Raw genomic sequence first — 17,713 nt, 5'->3', positions numbered from 1 at the left:
GCTTCTAACTGGAATAATCACACACCTCCCCCTTCATCAATAAAGAGAAACCGCTCCTCACCTCCTCGTGAACCGCCTCCACCTTCGGATTACTCCCTGTGCGTCGAAGACCGGCGCAGGCCCCGCCGTTCACCACAGTGGCGTCAGACTTGGACCTCTGGTGGGTCCTCCTGGAGGGGGACACAAACACCTCCCCGGGTCGAGGGCTGTCCGGGGAGGAGCCAATGGACGGGCGGGACGGGGAGGTGGAGGCTTCCAGGTTGCTGCTGTTGTGCCTGCGGTGACAGCGGCGGTGGGACGGCGATGACACCGGACTTTCGGAAACAGAAGCCGAAGCTGCTCGGGGAGCGTCGGACGCAGAAGCCGAAGGTTTGAGTTCATCAGACAGGATGAGTTTTCGGAGTTTGGTGCCTCTGGAGTGGCGCTGAGTGGAGATATGCATGTCGGAGGAGTAGGCGCCCAACAGCCAGGCCGACAGCAGAGAGAAGGTTATGCTGCCCCCGCAGCGGTGGATCTGAGAGACAGGAGGACAGATCACACGTTTCACACAGGATCATACAGACGCAAACTAAATCTGGAGCTTTTTGGAAAGAATTCACATATTTTCCTGCAAAATACAATAAAACAACATTTGTAGGAATTGTTGTGCAGCCATTATCAGACCGAAGGAGTACGGAGGAGTCCCCTGAGTTATGCACCGTCACTGCTTGATGCTTCACCAAGCAGAACATGGACTTCAACTTCAGTAATCAGCCGACTAGTTCCTCAGTTTCACATGAAAAGCTTTGTATGTCTGATCAATTCTCAGATACCACACCTGACAAGCTGCAAGCAGCCACGTTTCCCATGGAGCTATGGGCTGTCGGTACCTGTTCAGGTAAACAGGACCAACACTAACAATGATTTTTAACAGTGTGTGTTCCTGCTGACCTCAGCCCCAAATGAGAAAAGTAAATATCTGGGTGAGCACTAAAGTGGCTGGCTAACAAGCGTCACATGAGCATCAAAGCATCAGAACCAGCCCAGGTGTCTGAGGACTCACCAGGTAAGGTCTGATGGCGTCTCCCACCTCCGTGTCCATGTGCACATACATGTTGAGCAGCTGCGGCAGGTAGAAGTCCACCTCACTGTCGGGGAAGCTGAAGAGGCGGTTACCGATGTACGCCTGCACCCCCGGCTCCTTCGACTTGTACAGGTAGGAGATCGCCATGGAGACGTCAAACAACTTGGACTCAAAGAGACGCAGCAGCCATGACTGTTTATGTGATGACGACGACTCAGGACAGGATGAAGGAGGAGGGCCTTGCTGAGAAGTACCACCTTGTTTTTGCCCCATTTCCCCAGAATTCCCCTGTTCCTCCTCCTCCTCATCTTCCTCTTTGATGGAGCCAGTGTCTGGGCTGATGTGCCGCCGTGGACTGGAGCACTCTGTGAAATCTGTGTCCTGGTTTTGTTCTTGTTGATTGTTCTGTTGTTTGTTGTCAAGTTGCTGATCAGGCACATCTCTGTTCTGCAGCTTCACCTTAAGGAGAACTTCCTGGCAGGCCTTCAGAGCTACCTCCGGGTCAATCACTGGAAGCAGAAAACTGTGAGGTTAGACTGACGGCAACCACTATCGGGTTCTGCCCCCTTCATCATTATAAACAGCACAATCTGACCTGGTTTTCTTTAACCCTACCAGTGCTGGAGCCAAAAATGTCATTCATGGCAAATGCTGCTTCATATTTCTAGGGTCAGACCACTACAGTAACTGTCAGCCTACTGGTTTTGTAAATATGCTGCCAAAATTTGTAGCAGGTTTTAAAAATGACCCTCAGAGATTCACCACCGTGTGATGGTGGATGGTTTTCATGTCCGTGACCACAGGGGCTGTGCTGCTGTAGGGCCTCCAAGACCAGAACTGCAAGGCCACATTAAAGGTATAGTCAAATTACACTTGTGTCCTTTGTGGCTCTGGCACATTTTGGAGATTAGGGTTCACTTTGACCCGTGGACGGCTGTCAGCCTAAAGCAACAATTTCACGTTATGTTGTCTGAAATCAAGTTCCTGTTCTCGCTTCACTATAACTTGTACATTATTGAAGCTGAAGACCGAGCTGGTCCAGCCCCCCCGGTAACATGGGGCAGTGTGGGAGAGCATAGGCCACATGGACAGTAAAACCTGTAGAGCAGGTTTGTAAATGGTGCAGGCTTTTGGCCTGGACTGCAAATCTAGTTTTAGGGACTGAGCTTGAGTGGAAGGGCCGAAATTTCAGAGATGGTCTTTTACCAACCAGATACAGTTGGGGTCACCTCTACACACAGCACCAACCCTGGACCGAAGCCTACGTGGACTTTGGAAAACCCTGTGCAAAAAACTGCAGTGATACTTACGGACTGTAACTGCTAAAAGTCATGACGTAATTAGTTCCAGTGAGATGTGAGCAAAAGGAATTTTCAGAGCACAGGTGGTCCGCTAATGCACGGTTTTGTCTGAACAACAGTCCAGAACCCTGAAATGTTCAGTTTGCTATCAGAACTGACAGTTACTTTCCAGGCAACCTGGAAACCTATAAAGACCAGTTTGTCTTGTTACAGTGACCCTGTCCCAGTTACCTTGGTCTACTCCCAGGTCCATCTCCATGGCGTCCTCTGAGATGACGTCCAACGGGGGGCTCGGTCCTCGAGGGTCACCACCGCTCGACATGCCGCTGCTGCCGATGCCCTCACTAGCGCTGCTGCTTCCGAGGCTGCCGGTGCTTCCAATGCTCCCGCTGGGGCTGGAACTACGTGGACTGGCGCTGGGGGAGGAGGGCTGCTCGCTGTGGGGGGGTGGGGGCAGGTGCAGCTGGGGGCGGGGGTGGTAGTGGTGGTGGTGGTGGTGGTTGGGGCAGTCTGAGGAGCTGTCAGAGCAGGAGGAAGAGGAAGCACTGGAGGGGGAGGAGGGGCAGGAGAAAGTGGTGGGGGAGGACGATGGTGGAGGTGGCGGGACAGAGTGGGAGGGGCTATGGTGGAGTGGCCCAACAGCCGGAGAGGCAGAGACCTTGGTGTCGGCCATTCTGGAAGAGCAGACCTGAAAAAAACAAAAACAGAAAACCTTAAATCTCCCGTCCACTTATGAGGGGCCACAGCGCGTGACACGACATATCTCGTCTCTCCGGCGTATTCTGGGTCGACCTGGCACCGCCACGGATCCCGCACCAATTTGCCTTTACACCTCATGCTGCATTTTATTCTCCTCAACAAGACCCTGAGATTCCCACTCGCCCTCACCAGCGTGCCGGGCCTAGACTTCCAGCACAGACCTCAGGTTCGGACTCAGGTGCGGACTCATCCTGCTGCAAACTCATAAATCAGGACCTTTGAGTTTCCAGATGGAACCAAACATAAAAAACAAAACGTGGAACCTTACAAAACAGAAGAACAGAAAACATGAGAGAACTCAGAGAATAAAAGGGGCTTTTCTACCTAAAGCTCTGGGACTTTCTCAGGGTCAAAGGTTCCTCCAGCTGAGACAAAGAATAACTTCACTGACGTATCAGCAGTGTGATGGCGGCTTTACACCCCGTTCACACACACGTTGTTGTGTCCGACAGTTTCATCCTCAGCCGCTGAGGAAACAGTAAATGTTGCACAGGCTGCAGCATCAGAGCTGCTCCCCCACACGCCTCAGTCTGTTATGTAACGTCCTCCCGCCTGCACGCCACCTGTCATCACGCTGAAAGCTCCAACCACAGGGCGCCCTCGGCACTTCCTGTTCCCTTACTGGGGTTTTCCTAAAAACCTTTTTGATCTCACGTTCTGCAGATGACAGTTTGATTATTTCACTGCTCGAACTGGGAAGAAGCTACAACAAAGACCCATGTGACGGCACAGGTGCGTCCAGGTGTTTGTCAACAGGAAGTTCGTTGCTGCAGTTTATCAGCAACAGATCGAGTCCAGAAGTGTTTCTGAACTTAAACTTCATTTGAAGCTCCTGTCACATGACTCCTGGCTCCTGGTGACATCACCAGCGCATCATCTGACAGACATGAAAAGAAGCAGGGAATGATGATGTAATCACAGCAGAGAGTGTGTGATGGTTTCCAGATGTGAGGTCTCTGGATCGTCCAGGCGTGGGTGGCTTCAAACACACACACACACACACACACACACACACACACACACTCTGAGTTCTGTTTACTGTTAAAGGAGGCAGCCTGAGCTCTGTCTCGTTTGACAACAGTTATGGGTTAGTGATCGGGATCAGGGTCAGCAACAGCATCTCCCTGTCACGGTTATTCAGCCAGTTATTGAATAAACTCTCAGCTGAAGGGTCGACCTGCTTCAGGTCTCTCATCCTGGCCTCGGCTCCGACGGAAACACCAGAGCGTCTGACAAAACCTGATCTCAGCCGCTTGTCAGCTGAATCCACTTTCTCCTGTTTTCATTCTGCTTCCAGACGTTAATTAATCTCTGAGCAGAAACAGTTTGTAGAAACTATAGCTTATCAGAGAAAACAGCAGACAACACAAAATAAAAGCCTCTGAATATCGTGACTGCAGGTATAAACTTGGTTAATAATTATGGAGCAGTTATTTTCACCAGTTAATCCACTAATTATTTTATTGTTCACCGTTTTATCCGACAGTCAGAAACCTCAGATTCTCAGTTCCCTCTCAAAAATGACAGCAGCGTTTTTGTCAAGTCAGAAAATATTTAGTTTGCACAAAAACAGTGAACGCATCATCAGCACGGACCGATGGAGGAGTGTGACGTGGGCAGTTCAGGGCAAAGTGTAAAATTTATCACACACAGACACACACACACACACACACACACACACACACACACACACACACACACACAGTGAAGCTCCTCTATGCTTCAAACGTACCAGATGATAAAACTACAACATTGTCTAATTATTCATGAAGCTTAACGGAAGTTTGCTCACATTAAACTTTGGTCTGTGTGTTGGGGGGTCGTGGGGGCCCGGACTCTTTGTGCCCAGGGCTCCGTTTTCTCAGGACCCGTCCGTGGACACGAAAAGAGCTAAAAACAAAGCGGACCGGCACGAGCACGAGCATCACGTGCGTGTGAGAGACGCCGCGGAGGTGTGCAGAGATATTAGAGATATTGGAGATACCGGAAACGTTAGAGATGTTACGGAGACACCGTGGGGGCACCAGGGGCGGCGGCTCCCTCTGATGAAAACAAACCGGAGCAGGAGGAGGAGACCCGGGCTGCAGCAGGCCCGCAGCCCCGGGAGCCACCGCCGGAACCCCGGACCAGCAAACGCGACTGAAGGCGAACTGAAGCGGGTCAAACAGCCACGAACACCAGAAAAGCAGAAGCAAACAGAGGAACCGTACCCGGTTATGAAGCAGCTTCGCTCCGCTTTCTACGCTCCGGAACTCGGGGCTGATCCGGATTTGGTCCCGGGAATTTCCGTGGTGAATCCAGCTACGCAGTCCAGGTTTTTGTCCCGGTCTTAGTCCTGGTTTTCAGGCTCTAAAGTGCTCCATCTGCTCCCGGATTTTGTGGCCTGGCTCGGGTCGGATCGACTCTGCTTTAAAACGGAGCAGTGACGCAACTTCCGTCAAGCGGCAACATTTACACGCGGCCCACACTTCCGGTGCTGTTTGCACAATAAAAGCACGGGTGGTTTTTTGCGTAACGGACGTTTTCTTTGTTTTTAAATTAGATTTTTTAAGTTAATTAGCAACAATTATCATAAGAAGTGAGTCGAGTCAATTTATTGGTTGATTTGTTTTTAAGTACAAATAATGCAGAGACTCCAGTTTGTCACATGGGAGCTTCTTTCTGTTTTGTTTGTTGTATTCTACTAATTTTGGGCATTTCTAGATATTTAAAATTGCGATGGTCATTAATTAATTTTTATGTTTAAAAAATAAAGAATCATAAAATTGTGAATTATTGATAATAAAAATTATCATTATTTGCATTCCCACATCTGAAACTGTGGACATACAGAAAATATTTGGAAATGAAGTAAAATATTACATAACTTGACAAATGAACACAATAAAATCTCATTTTCTTTATCAGAATGAATTTAACATTTACAACTACATTTCCCCAGAGTGCATAGCAAAGCTTTTATTGTAAAAACCGGGTCACCTGAGTTCCGGTTGGAGGTTGTTTCCGTTTAGACCAAAACATCGTCTGTCCACCCCCAGATTCCTTCAACTGATTGACTTTAACATTCTGTCACTTTATTCAGCTGGTTTATTATTTTTATGACCCAGATTAAATATTATTTTTATTTTAGTTATTTTAATATTTTATTAGCACTTTATTTTGTTACACTACATCACAAGTTCTTTTAATTCTTGTCTTTATTATATTTTGTAGATATTTTCATCTTTTCATATTTTATCGGTCCTAGCTGTACATATTTATTACAAATATTAAATTCAGCAGAGCCACCTGTTGCTTTCAGGACTGATTTAAACACCTCAAAGATCTAATGAGCGACTGCTATTAAACATATTTTATTATTCTAGATTTCAAACTGTTCAGTCTCATTTGCTGTTTTATAAATCATTTGATTTATTGATTGATTTAGGATCAATTAACCATGAAAGTATCTGTTATTTGTCTGACAAACCGATGGAAATCTGAAAATCAGTAGATCAGAAACTTCAGTCGCAACATGAAGTTGGGGAGGACAGCGCCTCCTGGGCACCAAGAGAAAAACCAACAGGAGCCTAAAGAAGAAGAAAACAGAAACAGAAAAGAGAAGAAAGAAGAAAAAGAATCGTGAATGGAAGAAATAAAAAAGGAAATGGAAATAAAGCAAAAAGAAAACAAAATGGGAAAACAGAAAAGAGAAATTAGTAACAAGGAACAAAAAACTGGAAAAGAGGAAGAAATGGAAAAGGAACAAAAGGTCAGAGAAAGGAGAGGAAGCAAAAGGAACATATGGACAGAAGCAAAGAAAAAGACACAAAAGGGAAAAACAGGAAGAAATGAAAGAGCGGACTGTTTTCTGCCAGTGATCGTCTCGTCTTTTATTCCAGTCAGTGTAGGAAAATAGATTCACATTAATGTTCTGAGTCTGTCCTCCATCACTTTCTGGTTCTCTTCACAACAAACAAACAAAACACAAACAGGGGCTGGAGCTAAAACTCACAGGTAAAATAAAAACGCATTTCACTAATTTTTTGTGGTTTCTAAACCAAAAGGAAAACGAGGGAAGGTTCTTTTTCCACGATTAGATCGATGTCGACCTCCCTCCTTTAATTATGACCTCCAGGGGTAAAGTGCAAAATAAAACAAATCCTCAAATGCCATCGGCCTCCAGGAAAGGAAAAACAAACGTTTTCTCTAAACTTTTAAAGTTAGTAACATACAAAAACAGACACAGGAAAAACATGCAGGAAGCGTCTTCCACAAAGCAACTTTTTAAAGATTTTCACAGCAATAATAATAATAATAATAATAATAATAATACAATCTGCACATCAACAAGCTGTACAACTGTATGAAATACCAAAACAGACAAAACCAAGAAGATAAATTAATATAAGAAAAACTGGATTTAGTAAAAATATTTATGGCAAAATAAACCGATTGGAAAAGAAATGGCAGCATGAAGCTCTGATGTTGCTCTGCACATCAAACTGGACCAGAACTCCAAACTGATCTGGAGGTTGCTGAGGACTACACTACCCAGAGTTCCTCAGCTGAAAAAGAAAAAATATTTCGCTGAATTCAGCTGCAAAAACTCTGCGTGGGTTTCTGAAAAACAGAGCTACTTTTAGTTTACACTGGGCATAACCATCACCATCACCATCACCATCATCATCATCATCATCATCACATTAACTGCAGCCTCTGACCAGGATCTGACTCGGTCACACAAACGTCTCGTCACCTTCAGTCCACTCGTCACACTTCTTCTGCATCACTAATCCAGTTCATGTGTGACAATAAATTAAAACTGAGTTTACTGCACTTTGTAGGCTTCAGGTCATTGGGGTCACATGACTGGTCACATGATAGTTCCTGCATCAAGCTGTGAACTGGTTTGTATGGGGAACCTGATTAACTGGACTTTCACGTGACGTCAGGACACATTCAAGGGCAGATTCAGTTTCTCAGGTGACTCTCAAACCGAATACTGAAGATAGATATCTTCCAGTGTTACGGGTTTAGTTCCCCTGCAACTCGACAGGGGAGGAGAAAACCAGATGCAGTACAGGAAATGACATCAGAGACACCGAGTCACCAAGTCAGACCCTGCCTGGTCAACATGCTGCTACCCGAATCCCGATCCTTGTATCTTTGATTATCTGACCCGTTTCTGGTTTAGTTTTTTTGAGCAACAGGGCTCCACAGTGAAAGAGTCCAACAACCACCCCCACTGCCAACCCGGGTTCCCAGTGCAGGGCCGATCTGGGCCAAACTGGACACTTGCTGCCTCCTCTCGCTTGTTCCAAACTATATTCAATCCAGATCCCCACAGTGCTGCTTAACATTCAGACTTTTCCTAAATGTTTCACCCAGATCCAGAAAGGAGCTCCACATCAGCCTAGGATGTGGTCCTGCTGTCTCTGACTTCCTATGGTCCATTTCCAAGAGTCTGTTCAGATCTTGACTCTCAAGAGTCCTGAGAATCTTCCAGGCTGCTCATAAATACTTGCACAGATTCCAGGGGAAGCTCTACATGTCCCACAGGCCCAGTACATCCAGTTAAAGATCCAAACTGGGGCTTATTGCTCTCATGGACTTTCTCCTAATCATTTCCCCAGATGGACTTCAAGGTTTTTCCCAAACATTCATGTAGGTTCTGCATGGAAAGCCTCATGTTCAGTTAGCCCAGTCAGGCCAGTTCTGTTCGCCAAACCCCACTTGAAGTCAATTTCCAAACTTTCAAACCACAGGACATGTTTTATTTCCAGTTGGCCAAGTTAGTGATCCTAACTGAAGTTTCATCCATCACCAGCTGAACCTTTTCCATCCATGTCACAACTCTTCCTGTCCAATCTTATTTCATATTTCCAGTTTGCCCAGTTTAGCCCAGCAGGTCCTGCAGAGGGAACACAGCTGGTGTGTCACCTTCACTCTGAACCTTTTACATTGACAGCAGATCCCAACAAGACGCGAAAAGCAACATTTCACTTGATAAGGGGCCAAGTCCAAATCTCACACCTAATCCCAGGTCAAGACCATCAAGTCTAAAACCAAATCCTGAGTGGAACCTTAGTCAAAAACAGTTCCAAGTCCTGAGTCAAGCTCGCACTGGCTGTTGTACCATCCAACAGCACCCAAAACCACCAAAGTAGGAATTCGAAAAAATCCCATATCAGGAACAAGTCCCTTTCAAAGTCCTAAGTCAAGACCAACAAATCTCAAGAAAAGATCAATTCGTCCTGGGCAAAGACCGTCAGGTCCTGACTCATGTTCTAAGTGAAGACTGATGGAGGCTGCATTTGGACTGAGTCAAATTATATTCACTGTAAACCAAACAGATCTACATTCAAATCATGTGAATTCATGTGTCAGCAAAGTCGTCGTTCCAGGTTTTCTCGAGTCTAAAGTCGGGTCTGATTCTGGACTTTGTTCATTTGAAGCGACAAGTGGCCCCTAATTCAAGTGAAATGTTGCTTTAAACCAAGTCTGTCCTGTCTGTCCTTATTATAAGAGACGGTATTTCCTTAGTCCGTACTAAACTCTCTAGTGATCTCTTTAAATAGGATTATTATTATTCTGATCCAACTCTTCCATTAAAAAATGACGTTGACGTCAATCTCTAGCTGAGTGCAAGCATAAAGCAGAACGTTACATCGCTCGTAAATACTTGAGGCATTTCCTCATATCAACAATAAACATACAAGGACTTTCTCTTGTTTGTAACAGTGCAATTTCTCATTTTTCAGTTGTGTCTGAAAGGGCTGAGGCCCGGCGGTTAAAGGGAGGCCGAGATCATTTAGTCAAGGCGTGTGTCCATTAGATGGACAGAATTTTATACATTGGCACTTCACTTTACAAATGACACTGTCGTCATTAGTGCTCATCTAACCATAAATTAGACGTAGCGGCGGAGCATCGAGAGGACGGGCTGAGCTCTGCTTTATGGCAAAGGACACACTTTTCCAACACACAATTTAACAGTCAGAATCTGTCGGCGTCCCTTTAACTGACCTGAAGCACTCGTTGTCACAGGATGGAGGGAAAACACGGACACACACGGACACACACAGACACACACACACACACACACAGACACAAACACACCTGTACTCACTCCTCAATATGCCAACGTCGACAAAACGATTTGTTGTTTTGCACAAATCTGTGACTCCCGGGTGGAAAACAGCGACGGCTGAGGGCCGACGGCGACGCCGGTCCCGCCGTTTGTAGCACCAGCGATGAAGAAGACGCCCTGACACGGGCGAGAGGCAGTTTGGCAGAGGTGGAAAACAAATGTCAGCAATGTGAAATAACCAACTCATGCAAAGAACAAATCATTTAGACTGTTGGCTGAGTTTACATCAAACTCTCCAGCTTTTAAAATATTCCTGGTTGATGCTAGAAACAGAACTTAATGTGTATTTTCACAGCTGAAATAATTAGTTACTTCAATCAATTAATAGATTGACCCAAATTCAAAGGCAACAATTCTTATAATTGACGATGTTTTTTTATCGTATGTGACATTAAAGTGAATTTCTTCAGGTCAAACTAAATAAGACGTCACTGCATTTTACTTTGCAGATCAGTTTGGAACAAAAGTTGTTTTGTTTTCGTCGATGACAAAAGACAACATCTCTTCAGATGTGGTTATGTCACATTGCGGATCCAGACAGTGCTTCAGTGGTGATCAGGAGTTAGTGCAAAGGGTGCATGGCAAAAAACTGCTAAGCTGGCTAGGAGGCTAATCATGTAAACTGACACTTCAGGGCTACTGAGGCAAATCTTACGCAAATATCCATCACCAACACACCATTTTACTGCATTGTGTACTCTTTTTTTGTCCTACGTGACAGGTAACTTTGTGCTTTGCTCTTTGTGCCTGAGCTGACGCCTTTTTCACAAACTTTTACTTGTGTTCCTCTCAGAGGCAGCGAAATCACACCAAGCACACCACGATAAACGACTTTACTTTTCTTTAACGCAGCGAGTTCTGCTGGGCTGACCGAAGCAGGGGGAGCATAAAAACCTAAAGTCTTATAAACACACTGGCCCTTGCTGTGATCATTAGGGCTGGGTTTCACAGCTCAGGACTGACTGACACTGGATTTATTTTGATTTATTCATTCCCTACATCAGTTTCTGATTTATAGTTGATTATTTCACCCGTTTTATCCCTTAAAAGCCATTTCACTTCTTTAGGGGAGGGCGGTATGACAAGAAACACAGTATAAACATCGCAACAAGTGTGATACCAAGAAAATTCAAAAAATGAGCTTGTTTTGGCATTTTAAATGTTAGAATTTGCTGCTTTTCTTTGATTTTTTTGCATAAAATTTGCTTAAACTATCCATCGATAATGAAAATAGTTGGCGATTAACTGTCTTGAAGTCAACTGATAAGCTGCAATGAATCAGGAGCCACCCAGCCCTACTAATCATTTCCGTAAATAAAATGAGCCCAAGACCAAATGATGCAACTTCATCGTTGTTGGTCCGCTGGTGTTTCTGATAAATGATCTAGATAATAAATATTTTAAAATACCTTGTTTGACACAGTATTTTTGGGTGATGGGTAACAATGAGTGCCTTCAAATCTTCTGTTTCACACACACAAAACACTCAGAAACATCTACTAAAGCAACACAGGTAAAAACACAACTCACCAAAGCTGTTTAAAACAGACAACAAAGCTCAGCTTCCATTCACGTTCATTTTTTCTCTGCTGCTGCACGTTGTCCTCACCTCCACACAACTTTTCCACCTACTAAACTTTTCTAGCCTGAAAACAACTTCTCTTCCTGCAGCTGAGGGAACCTCTTCCAGCGCCCCGTCCTCAGACCTGTTTAGTTCTACGTGGACTGAAGGCGAATCGAGGCCGAGCTCTGTTACAGAGGTCATTTTTTCATTTTTAGCACAAAGAACCTTCAAAAGGCTCTGACCCGTAGTACCCACTGTATCTACCATCTTCAGGCTGAACTCCAGCTGAGGCCTGACTCAATACTAAAAACATGTGCCCTGCTCATCCTGCTCGTCCCTTTTGCTTCCTCACTCTTTAGTTACATCAGTCTTTTCTTCTATTTGTCCTGTTTGTATAAATGAAGCAGTGGAAGCCACGCAGCAGACGACCACATCCCAGCACAGAAAAAGGGAAGTTTAGAGAGCAAGGACACAAGGAGGCAAGTAAGGAAGGAAGCAGGGAAGAGAGGAAGAAAATTTCAGGCTCGGCCAGCTGAGGAGCCGTTCAGCCACAGGTGACACACAGACAGACACACATGCAGTTAAAGAATCACAGGTTTTGAACAGTGTTCAGTCTGTTTACAAGTGCAAAGGGAACCAACGGAAGGACAGCGTGTCAGGTGTTGGCTTCATTTATCCTCACTGACTGGCTCTCAGCTGCTGCCAGTCTGGGATTTCCACCAGTAGGAAAGAGGAGAGGTAAAGGCTGAGTGATGGAGGAGGGTGACAGAAAGGAGAAAGCAGAGCGATGAGAACTAGAGTCCCTCTCTCTTTGAGGAGGTGCTGCTGCTCTCTCCTCCGCCCTCCTCCTCACTGCTGGCCACTGTGATGGAGGAGACGGAGGGAGAGGGGGCGGGAGCAGCTAAAGAAGAGGTGGAGGTTGAGGGAGGAAGTGGCGGGTTAACGTGCAGCTCCACTGGTGTTAGCGTGATCTCCACCTCTCCCTGCTCCTCGTTCAGCATGGGGAGGGGAAGAGGATGTAGGTGCGCTGCAGGTGGAGGGTTGGTGCTGCTGTTGTTATTGCTTGGTCTCGGAGCTTTCTGGATCACCTCCACCATCGGGGTCCGTCCTGACGCCGCCAGCTCCCAGCTGGAGTTCCCTGGACTCTGAAGCAGCAGCAGTGGCCGGCTGTGGTGGTCCGGCTCCGCTGTCCCACCCGCCTGACATTGCACCACCACTTTATGGTGCTCCACCAGTTGGTGAGCTGGGTCCGACACTGTTGGAAGCTGACCCAGAACCAGCCCCGGCTGGTCAGGGATCACCAGCACCTGCTGTGAGGAGGAGGAGGAGGAGGAGGAGGAAGAAGCTTTCTGGATGACGCCACCAGTCAGGGAAGTGATGATGGGAGGGTGGGTGGACGAGGCAGGAGGTGCAGGCTGAGGAGGAAGAGCAGCGGGAGGGGCGGGCAGGCTGTCTTCAGGTCGAGGTTTTCTCGGTCGTCCACGTTTCCGTTTCACTGGAGGAGCGTTGGTGGCAGAGCCACTGGACACACCTGCTGCACTGCTGCCTGATGTCACCACCTCTAGGGGGCGCTTGTTTGCGTTCCCCCGTACCTTCTGGACCACAGAAGTAGGGGCTGCCGGGGCATGGAGCTGCTGCGGTGGAGGAGGAGGTGGTGGCGGAGGCGGGGCAACCTCCCTATCGTAGGACAGACAGCCCTGTGGCAGGATCATCACCGGGACGGGGCCACCCTGCTGCTGGGGAAGTGTCGCCATGGCGATGACCTTCACCCCACCCCCGCTGGCAGCGGCAGCAGCAGTCGGACCTCCAGGTCCTGACGCCCCGCCAATACCTGTGGCGTCCTTGGGAGCCAGTGAGGGCGGAGAAGACCGGACGGAGAGCTGGGTCTTATCAGGGATTGAGCTCCGAGGGAGGATTCTGGGTAACTGCTTCATGAACGCCTCCACCTTCATCACATCACATCACAAGTAAAAAAGTAAAAAAAAACAGGACAAACTAACTGACTGGTCCAAAAGTAACTTCAGCACCAAGAAGAAAAACAAGACACAGAATGACTCATAACAAAGAGGTGAACACTGGTACAGACACCTGCAGGCGTCGACCTACCGCAGGACGCAGAGAGGAGGAAGCAGAGGAGGAAGGAGGAGGAGCGTCCAGGGAGGAAGGTTTGGCAGTTGCTGCTTTGTCTCCAGATGGCGGCTTCAGCGAAGATGAGGACGAAGAGTCCCCAAGATCCTTCTGTGGACAGACAGGAAGTGGTGAGCAGCAGTGACAGACGGCTGAGACTGTACTGAGAAACGTGTCAGCACCTTCAGATCTGCAGCTCCGTCACTCTCAGCTTTAGAGATGACCGGAGTTTTCTTGATGACCTTGTGGGGTTTGGCTGGACCTCCTGCGAGTGCACACGCACACGCACGCACGCACACACACACACACACACGCACACACACAGACGAACAAATAGAGTTTAGTTTATATTAAGTCATGTGATGTGAAAAACACTGCAGAGCACCATGAATGCAACTTTACGGCTCCTGAGAAAGTCCCTGCTCTAAACAATGACATAAAGATTTTACTGTCTATATCGATCGATCAGTATCTATATATATATATGATCACAGCAACATATCTATATATGGTGAAAGCAGAAAATAACAAATGACTAGATGAGCTCATTACTGAAGAGTGAACTGAATATGATGAAACATAACTGAAGACATGCTGAAACAGGCTCAGACCTGCGAGTGCGGCGGAGGTGACCAGCTCGGCCTGGCTGCAGCGGGGGTTGACGATGTGCTCCTGGATCAGGTAGCGAGCAATCTCCACCACCGTGTCAAACGAACGCTTCAGGATCTTCTGTGCCCAATCACAGATCAGCTCACACGCCGCCTCCGTCACTTCCTGTTTGTAGGTCTGGACCAGTTCGGTCAGCTCCGCCTGAGAACAACGAGAAGGCAGTGTCACTCAAAACAGCATGTACATGCTTAAGCTTTAACATGTTCTGCTAAAAAAACATTTGCAAAGCTGACAAAGCATTTTAAATTCTGTTATTTACAGAACGTCAAGACATTTGGAAGTAGATATATGAGACTTTGAATGCTTTAAGACTTTTCCAGACCTGCAATAATCCTGACAGAAACAGTTTATTTGGATTATCCAAAGGGAACATGGTTCAGACATTTGGCTGAAGCAAACTGTACAAAACATCCCACTCTATGGCTTTAATACAAGTATTGTTTTACACATTAACTAGTGTAAACCTGGTGACGTTTACTAAATCTTAGCAGTCAACTACTCCAATCACTAGTCAAGTAGTGGTGAAAGCAGTAGTGTGTGTACCGGGTCATTCTTCAGGTCTAGGTTAGGCAGCAGAGGCATGTTGAGAACCGTCTTCCTCCTGATGCCGCTGTAACAGTACGTATCGGTCGAGCAGGTTAGGGAACTCAACACTCACAGAACCACACAGCATGTCAGCACCAGATCACAGCAACATGCAGACACACACTGACTCAGCTACACACGTACATAAAAATCAGATCTGTGTGGGAAAACAGTGCCTGTCCAGCAGGCGAAAGGATATTTGGACTGTCCTCTGCCCCCCAACCGCCGTGCCTTGATGTTGGGGAAAATGTCTCTGATGATCTTCCCAAAGTTGGCTGCGCTCAGAGGACGATGCTGCAGGTTCTCACAATATCTCCTGGAGAACAAGGACGGGGACAGTCAGAGACCACAAGTACTATATATACAGCTACTGCAGCAATTTTCGTGTGTGTTTCCTGACTTGTATGTCTCATAGACGTCCTGTTTGGGTAGGCAGGTATCTGAGTGCTCCTCCAGGTGACTGCGGATCCAGTTACAGGTGTGAAGCTGGTCGGCTGTGTTGAATGAACCCGAGTCACCACCACTACACACACAACAAAAGTCAGCAAAGAACACGCCTTTGTTTTTTCTGTTAAAATCCATACCATCTACAACATGTGTTTGACATCAACAAGTCCGACCTCTTGTCTCCAGAGCTGGGTCCAGAGGGCAGCTGGAGGTACAGGTACAGCTTGTCATTGTCGGAGAAGCGCTGAACGTCTTGCTGTTAAAGCAGAAAAGAACCAATCACACCTGAACATTGAGGTGAAATTCATACAGACAATCTTCAGACCCAACAGACCCCACCGCACATGAAGACTCGGAGCATGGATCTTACCAGGATCTGATCCACTTTGGTCTGAACACTCTTTCTGCAAAACAGAGAACACACCAATCAGAAACCACCTGGAAACCTGGTCATTCAGGCATGATCAGTGTAACAGGAGCTGACAAGAACTCCGCATCAAAAGTCAGAGCGTCAGGAGGATCAGGAACTTAAACACTAATCAGTGTTTCAAGACCTTTATAGACCCATGACTGTGTCACGGTGGAGTCAACTCACGAGATGTTGCTCTTGAGCTTCTGCAGCAGCATGCTGGGCTCAGTGTCGCCCTCTCCAGCCTCCAGACCCCCCTCCCCCCGCCGGTGCCGCTGGTCCTCCGACATCTGGACCAACTAACCAGTGCTGAGCACCACCATCTGTAAATAAAAATACTTGCTTTACTTTGGACACGTAATCATGATAACACAGCGATGACTGAGCAAACACCTTCACTGAGACGTGGCTGGAAACCAGGAGGGACTGACTCTTCTGTCAATAGTCTGAATATCTTTGAGACTTAGAGAAGGCGAAGCTCGTTTTTATTATATTCTTATATTTTGAGGACTTATCAAAGAACTAACATAAAGTTTAAATTATTCCGCAGTTGCAGAACTTTGATGCAAACTGACCAGTTATTCGAGAATATCTGTAAACACATGCATACAGTTCTCTTATAATACAAAGTGCAGTTCAATACCTGCTTCACCATCACTGATGAAAAACGACGGACTTATATAACCTGCAGAAAATCGATGGATCGATTAATTAAAAAATGAATAAATAATTTGTTAACGTGTGTTTTTGCTAAAGCTGAGACATTATGAGGCGATGAGCCTGTGACCAACAGCCTAACTACTTTTCCTCTAACAAGACTTTTTAAAAACCTAAGGCCTTTTGTTGAATTTAATGCTTAAGACTCGTCAGGTGACCGCTGGCACACAGCACCTGCACACCTACCGATTGTTAACATCACACGACACGGTTCGGCTCAGATGTCAACCCGGTTCCGCGCCGACAGCCGATATAAAAGGCCCGCCGGCTGCCCCGGTGCTGATCAACGTTACTGCTGCAGCTGGAGCACAGCCCAGCCCACCGCCGGCCATACTCGCTTCTCACAGCGGCTACCGTTAGCTGGAGCTGCAGATGTGCCATCCGCCGAAACGTGACAGCCGTGCCCCCGGTGTCATGTCCGACTGCGGCGCCGACAGCGGGCGTAGCTCCGCTGGTCATGTGCTGCCTTTAGCTCAACATGTTACCACCGAGCTAGCAGGCTAGCGGACGCCCTCTGCGTTAGCCGACTGACGCGGCGCCCCTGCGACACGTTAGCTGGATTTATTACAAGCAGCCCGGACACACGTGTCAGAAACAGAACCCCGCTTCTCCCGGACGAAAGGACGTTAGTTGGACCGACGCGGATATTTGCCGCGCTCCGACTCGGCTAACTGGACTCGCTGCTAACCGCAACATGCTAGCTAACTAGCCTAGCTAGTTGCTATCGGATACCATTAGCTTCCAAGCACTGAAACACCCCTTAAACATTATTTTACACGATACTTTTAATTACAAAATAAATTCCCAACAAGAGTTAAATTATTCTGTAATTAATGTATGATCTGTTCGGAGAGTCCCATTAGAGTAATTATTTTAAAAAAGAAAAAGAAAGTACCTGAGCCAAGATACAGCAAAAATCCCCTTTCAGATTTTTTTGTGA

At 46.9% G+C, this 17,713-nt stretch overlaps 2 protein-coding genes across 5 annotated transcripts in view; both read right to left on the bottom strand.

Annotated features, from left to right (window-relative positions):
- The window catches only part of LOC113126136 (phosphatidylinositol 4-kinase beta), a 22,499-nt gene extending 12,135 nt beyond the window's left edge, over positions 1-10,364 (bottom strand). The window contains exons 1-4 of one of the 3 annotated variants that reach the window (XM_026299990.1): positions 10,235-10,364; positions 2,596-3,052; positions 1,043-1,572; positions 62-514 (exon numbers count right to left, since the gene is read on the bottom strand). In XM_026299990.1, the coding sequence (XP_026155775.1) occupies positions 62-514; positions 1,043-1,572; positions 2,596-3,037 (1,425 nt within the window). In that variant the 5' untranslated portion in view covers positions 3,038-3,052; positions 10,235-10,364. Of the gene's footprint in view, positions 1-61; positions 515-1,042; positions 1,573-2,595; positions 3,053-3,196; positions 3,294-5,333; positions 5,806-10,234 lie in introns of those variants that run through there. The other 2 variants (XM_026299988.2, XM_033325421.1) reach the window with 2 other exon arrangements.
- rfx5 (regulatory factor X, 5) lies at positions 6,970-17,713 on the bottom strand. 2 transcript variants are annotated; one of them, XM_026299998.1, is made up of 11 exons: positions 17,669-17,713; positions 16,243-16,379; positions 16,018-16,051; positions 15,821-15,903; positions 15,601-15,723; positions 15,400-15,516; positions 15,159-15,237; positions 14,558-14,756; positions 14,129-14,211; positions 13,926-14,057; positions 6,970-13,765 (listed from the first exon to the last, which is right to left on the bottom strand). In XM_026299998.1, the coding sequence occupies exons 2-11, from the start codon at positions 16,344-16,346 to the stop codon at positions 12,614-12,616; spliced, it is 2,106 nt and encodes a 701-aa protein (XP_026155783.1). In that variant the 5' UTR covers positions 16,347-16,379; positions 17,669-17,713; the 3' UTR covers positions 6,970-12,613. The 2 variants fall into 2 exon arrangements, with proteins under 2 accessions (XP_026155783.1, XP_026155784.1); XM_026299999.1 differs by lacking the exon at positions 17,669-17,713 and adding an exon at positions 16,960-17,632.

Source organism: Mastacembelus armatus, chromosome 11, assembly GCF_900324485.2.
Source record: "Mastacembelus armatus chromosome 11, fMasArm1.2, whole genome shotgun sequence".
Taxonomy (NCBI): domain Eukaryota; kingdom Metazoa; phylum Chordata; class Actinopteri; order Synbranchiformes; family Mastacembelidae; genus Mastacembelus; species Mastacembelus armatus.
Note: the sequence above shows the minus strand (reverse complement) of the source record. Positions and strands in the feature narration are given on the sequence as shown.

Excerpts from the sequence above, each read along its gene's own strand:
- rfx5 (XM_026299998.1), bottom strand. The coding sequence starts at position 16,346 with ATGTCGGAGGACCAGCGGCACCGGCGGGGGGAGGGGGGTCTGGAGGCT. Across the intron at positions 15,904-16,017 it reads CCAAAGTGGATCAGATCCTG|CAAGACGTTCAGCGCTTCTC; the intron begins GTAAGATCCATG and ends CTGCTTTAACAG. Across the intron at positions 14,058-14,128 it reads ACGGAGCTGCAGATCTGAAG|AAGGATCTTGGGGACTCTTC; the intron begins GTGCTGACACGT and ends GTCTGTCCACAG.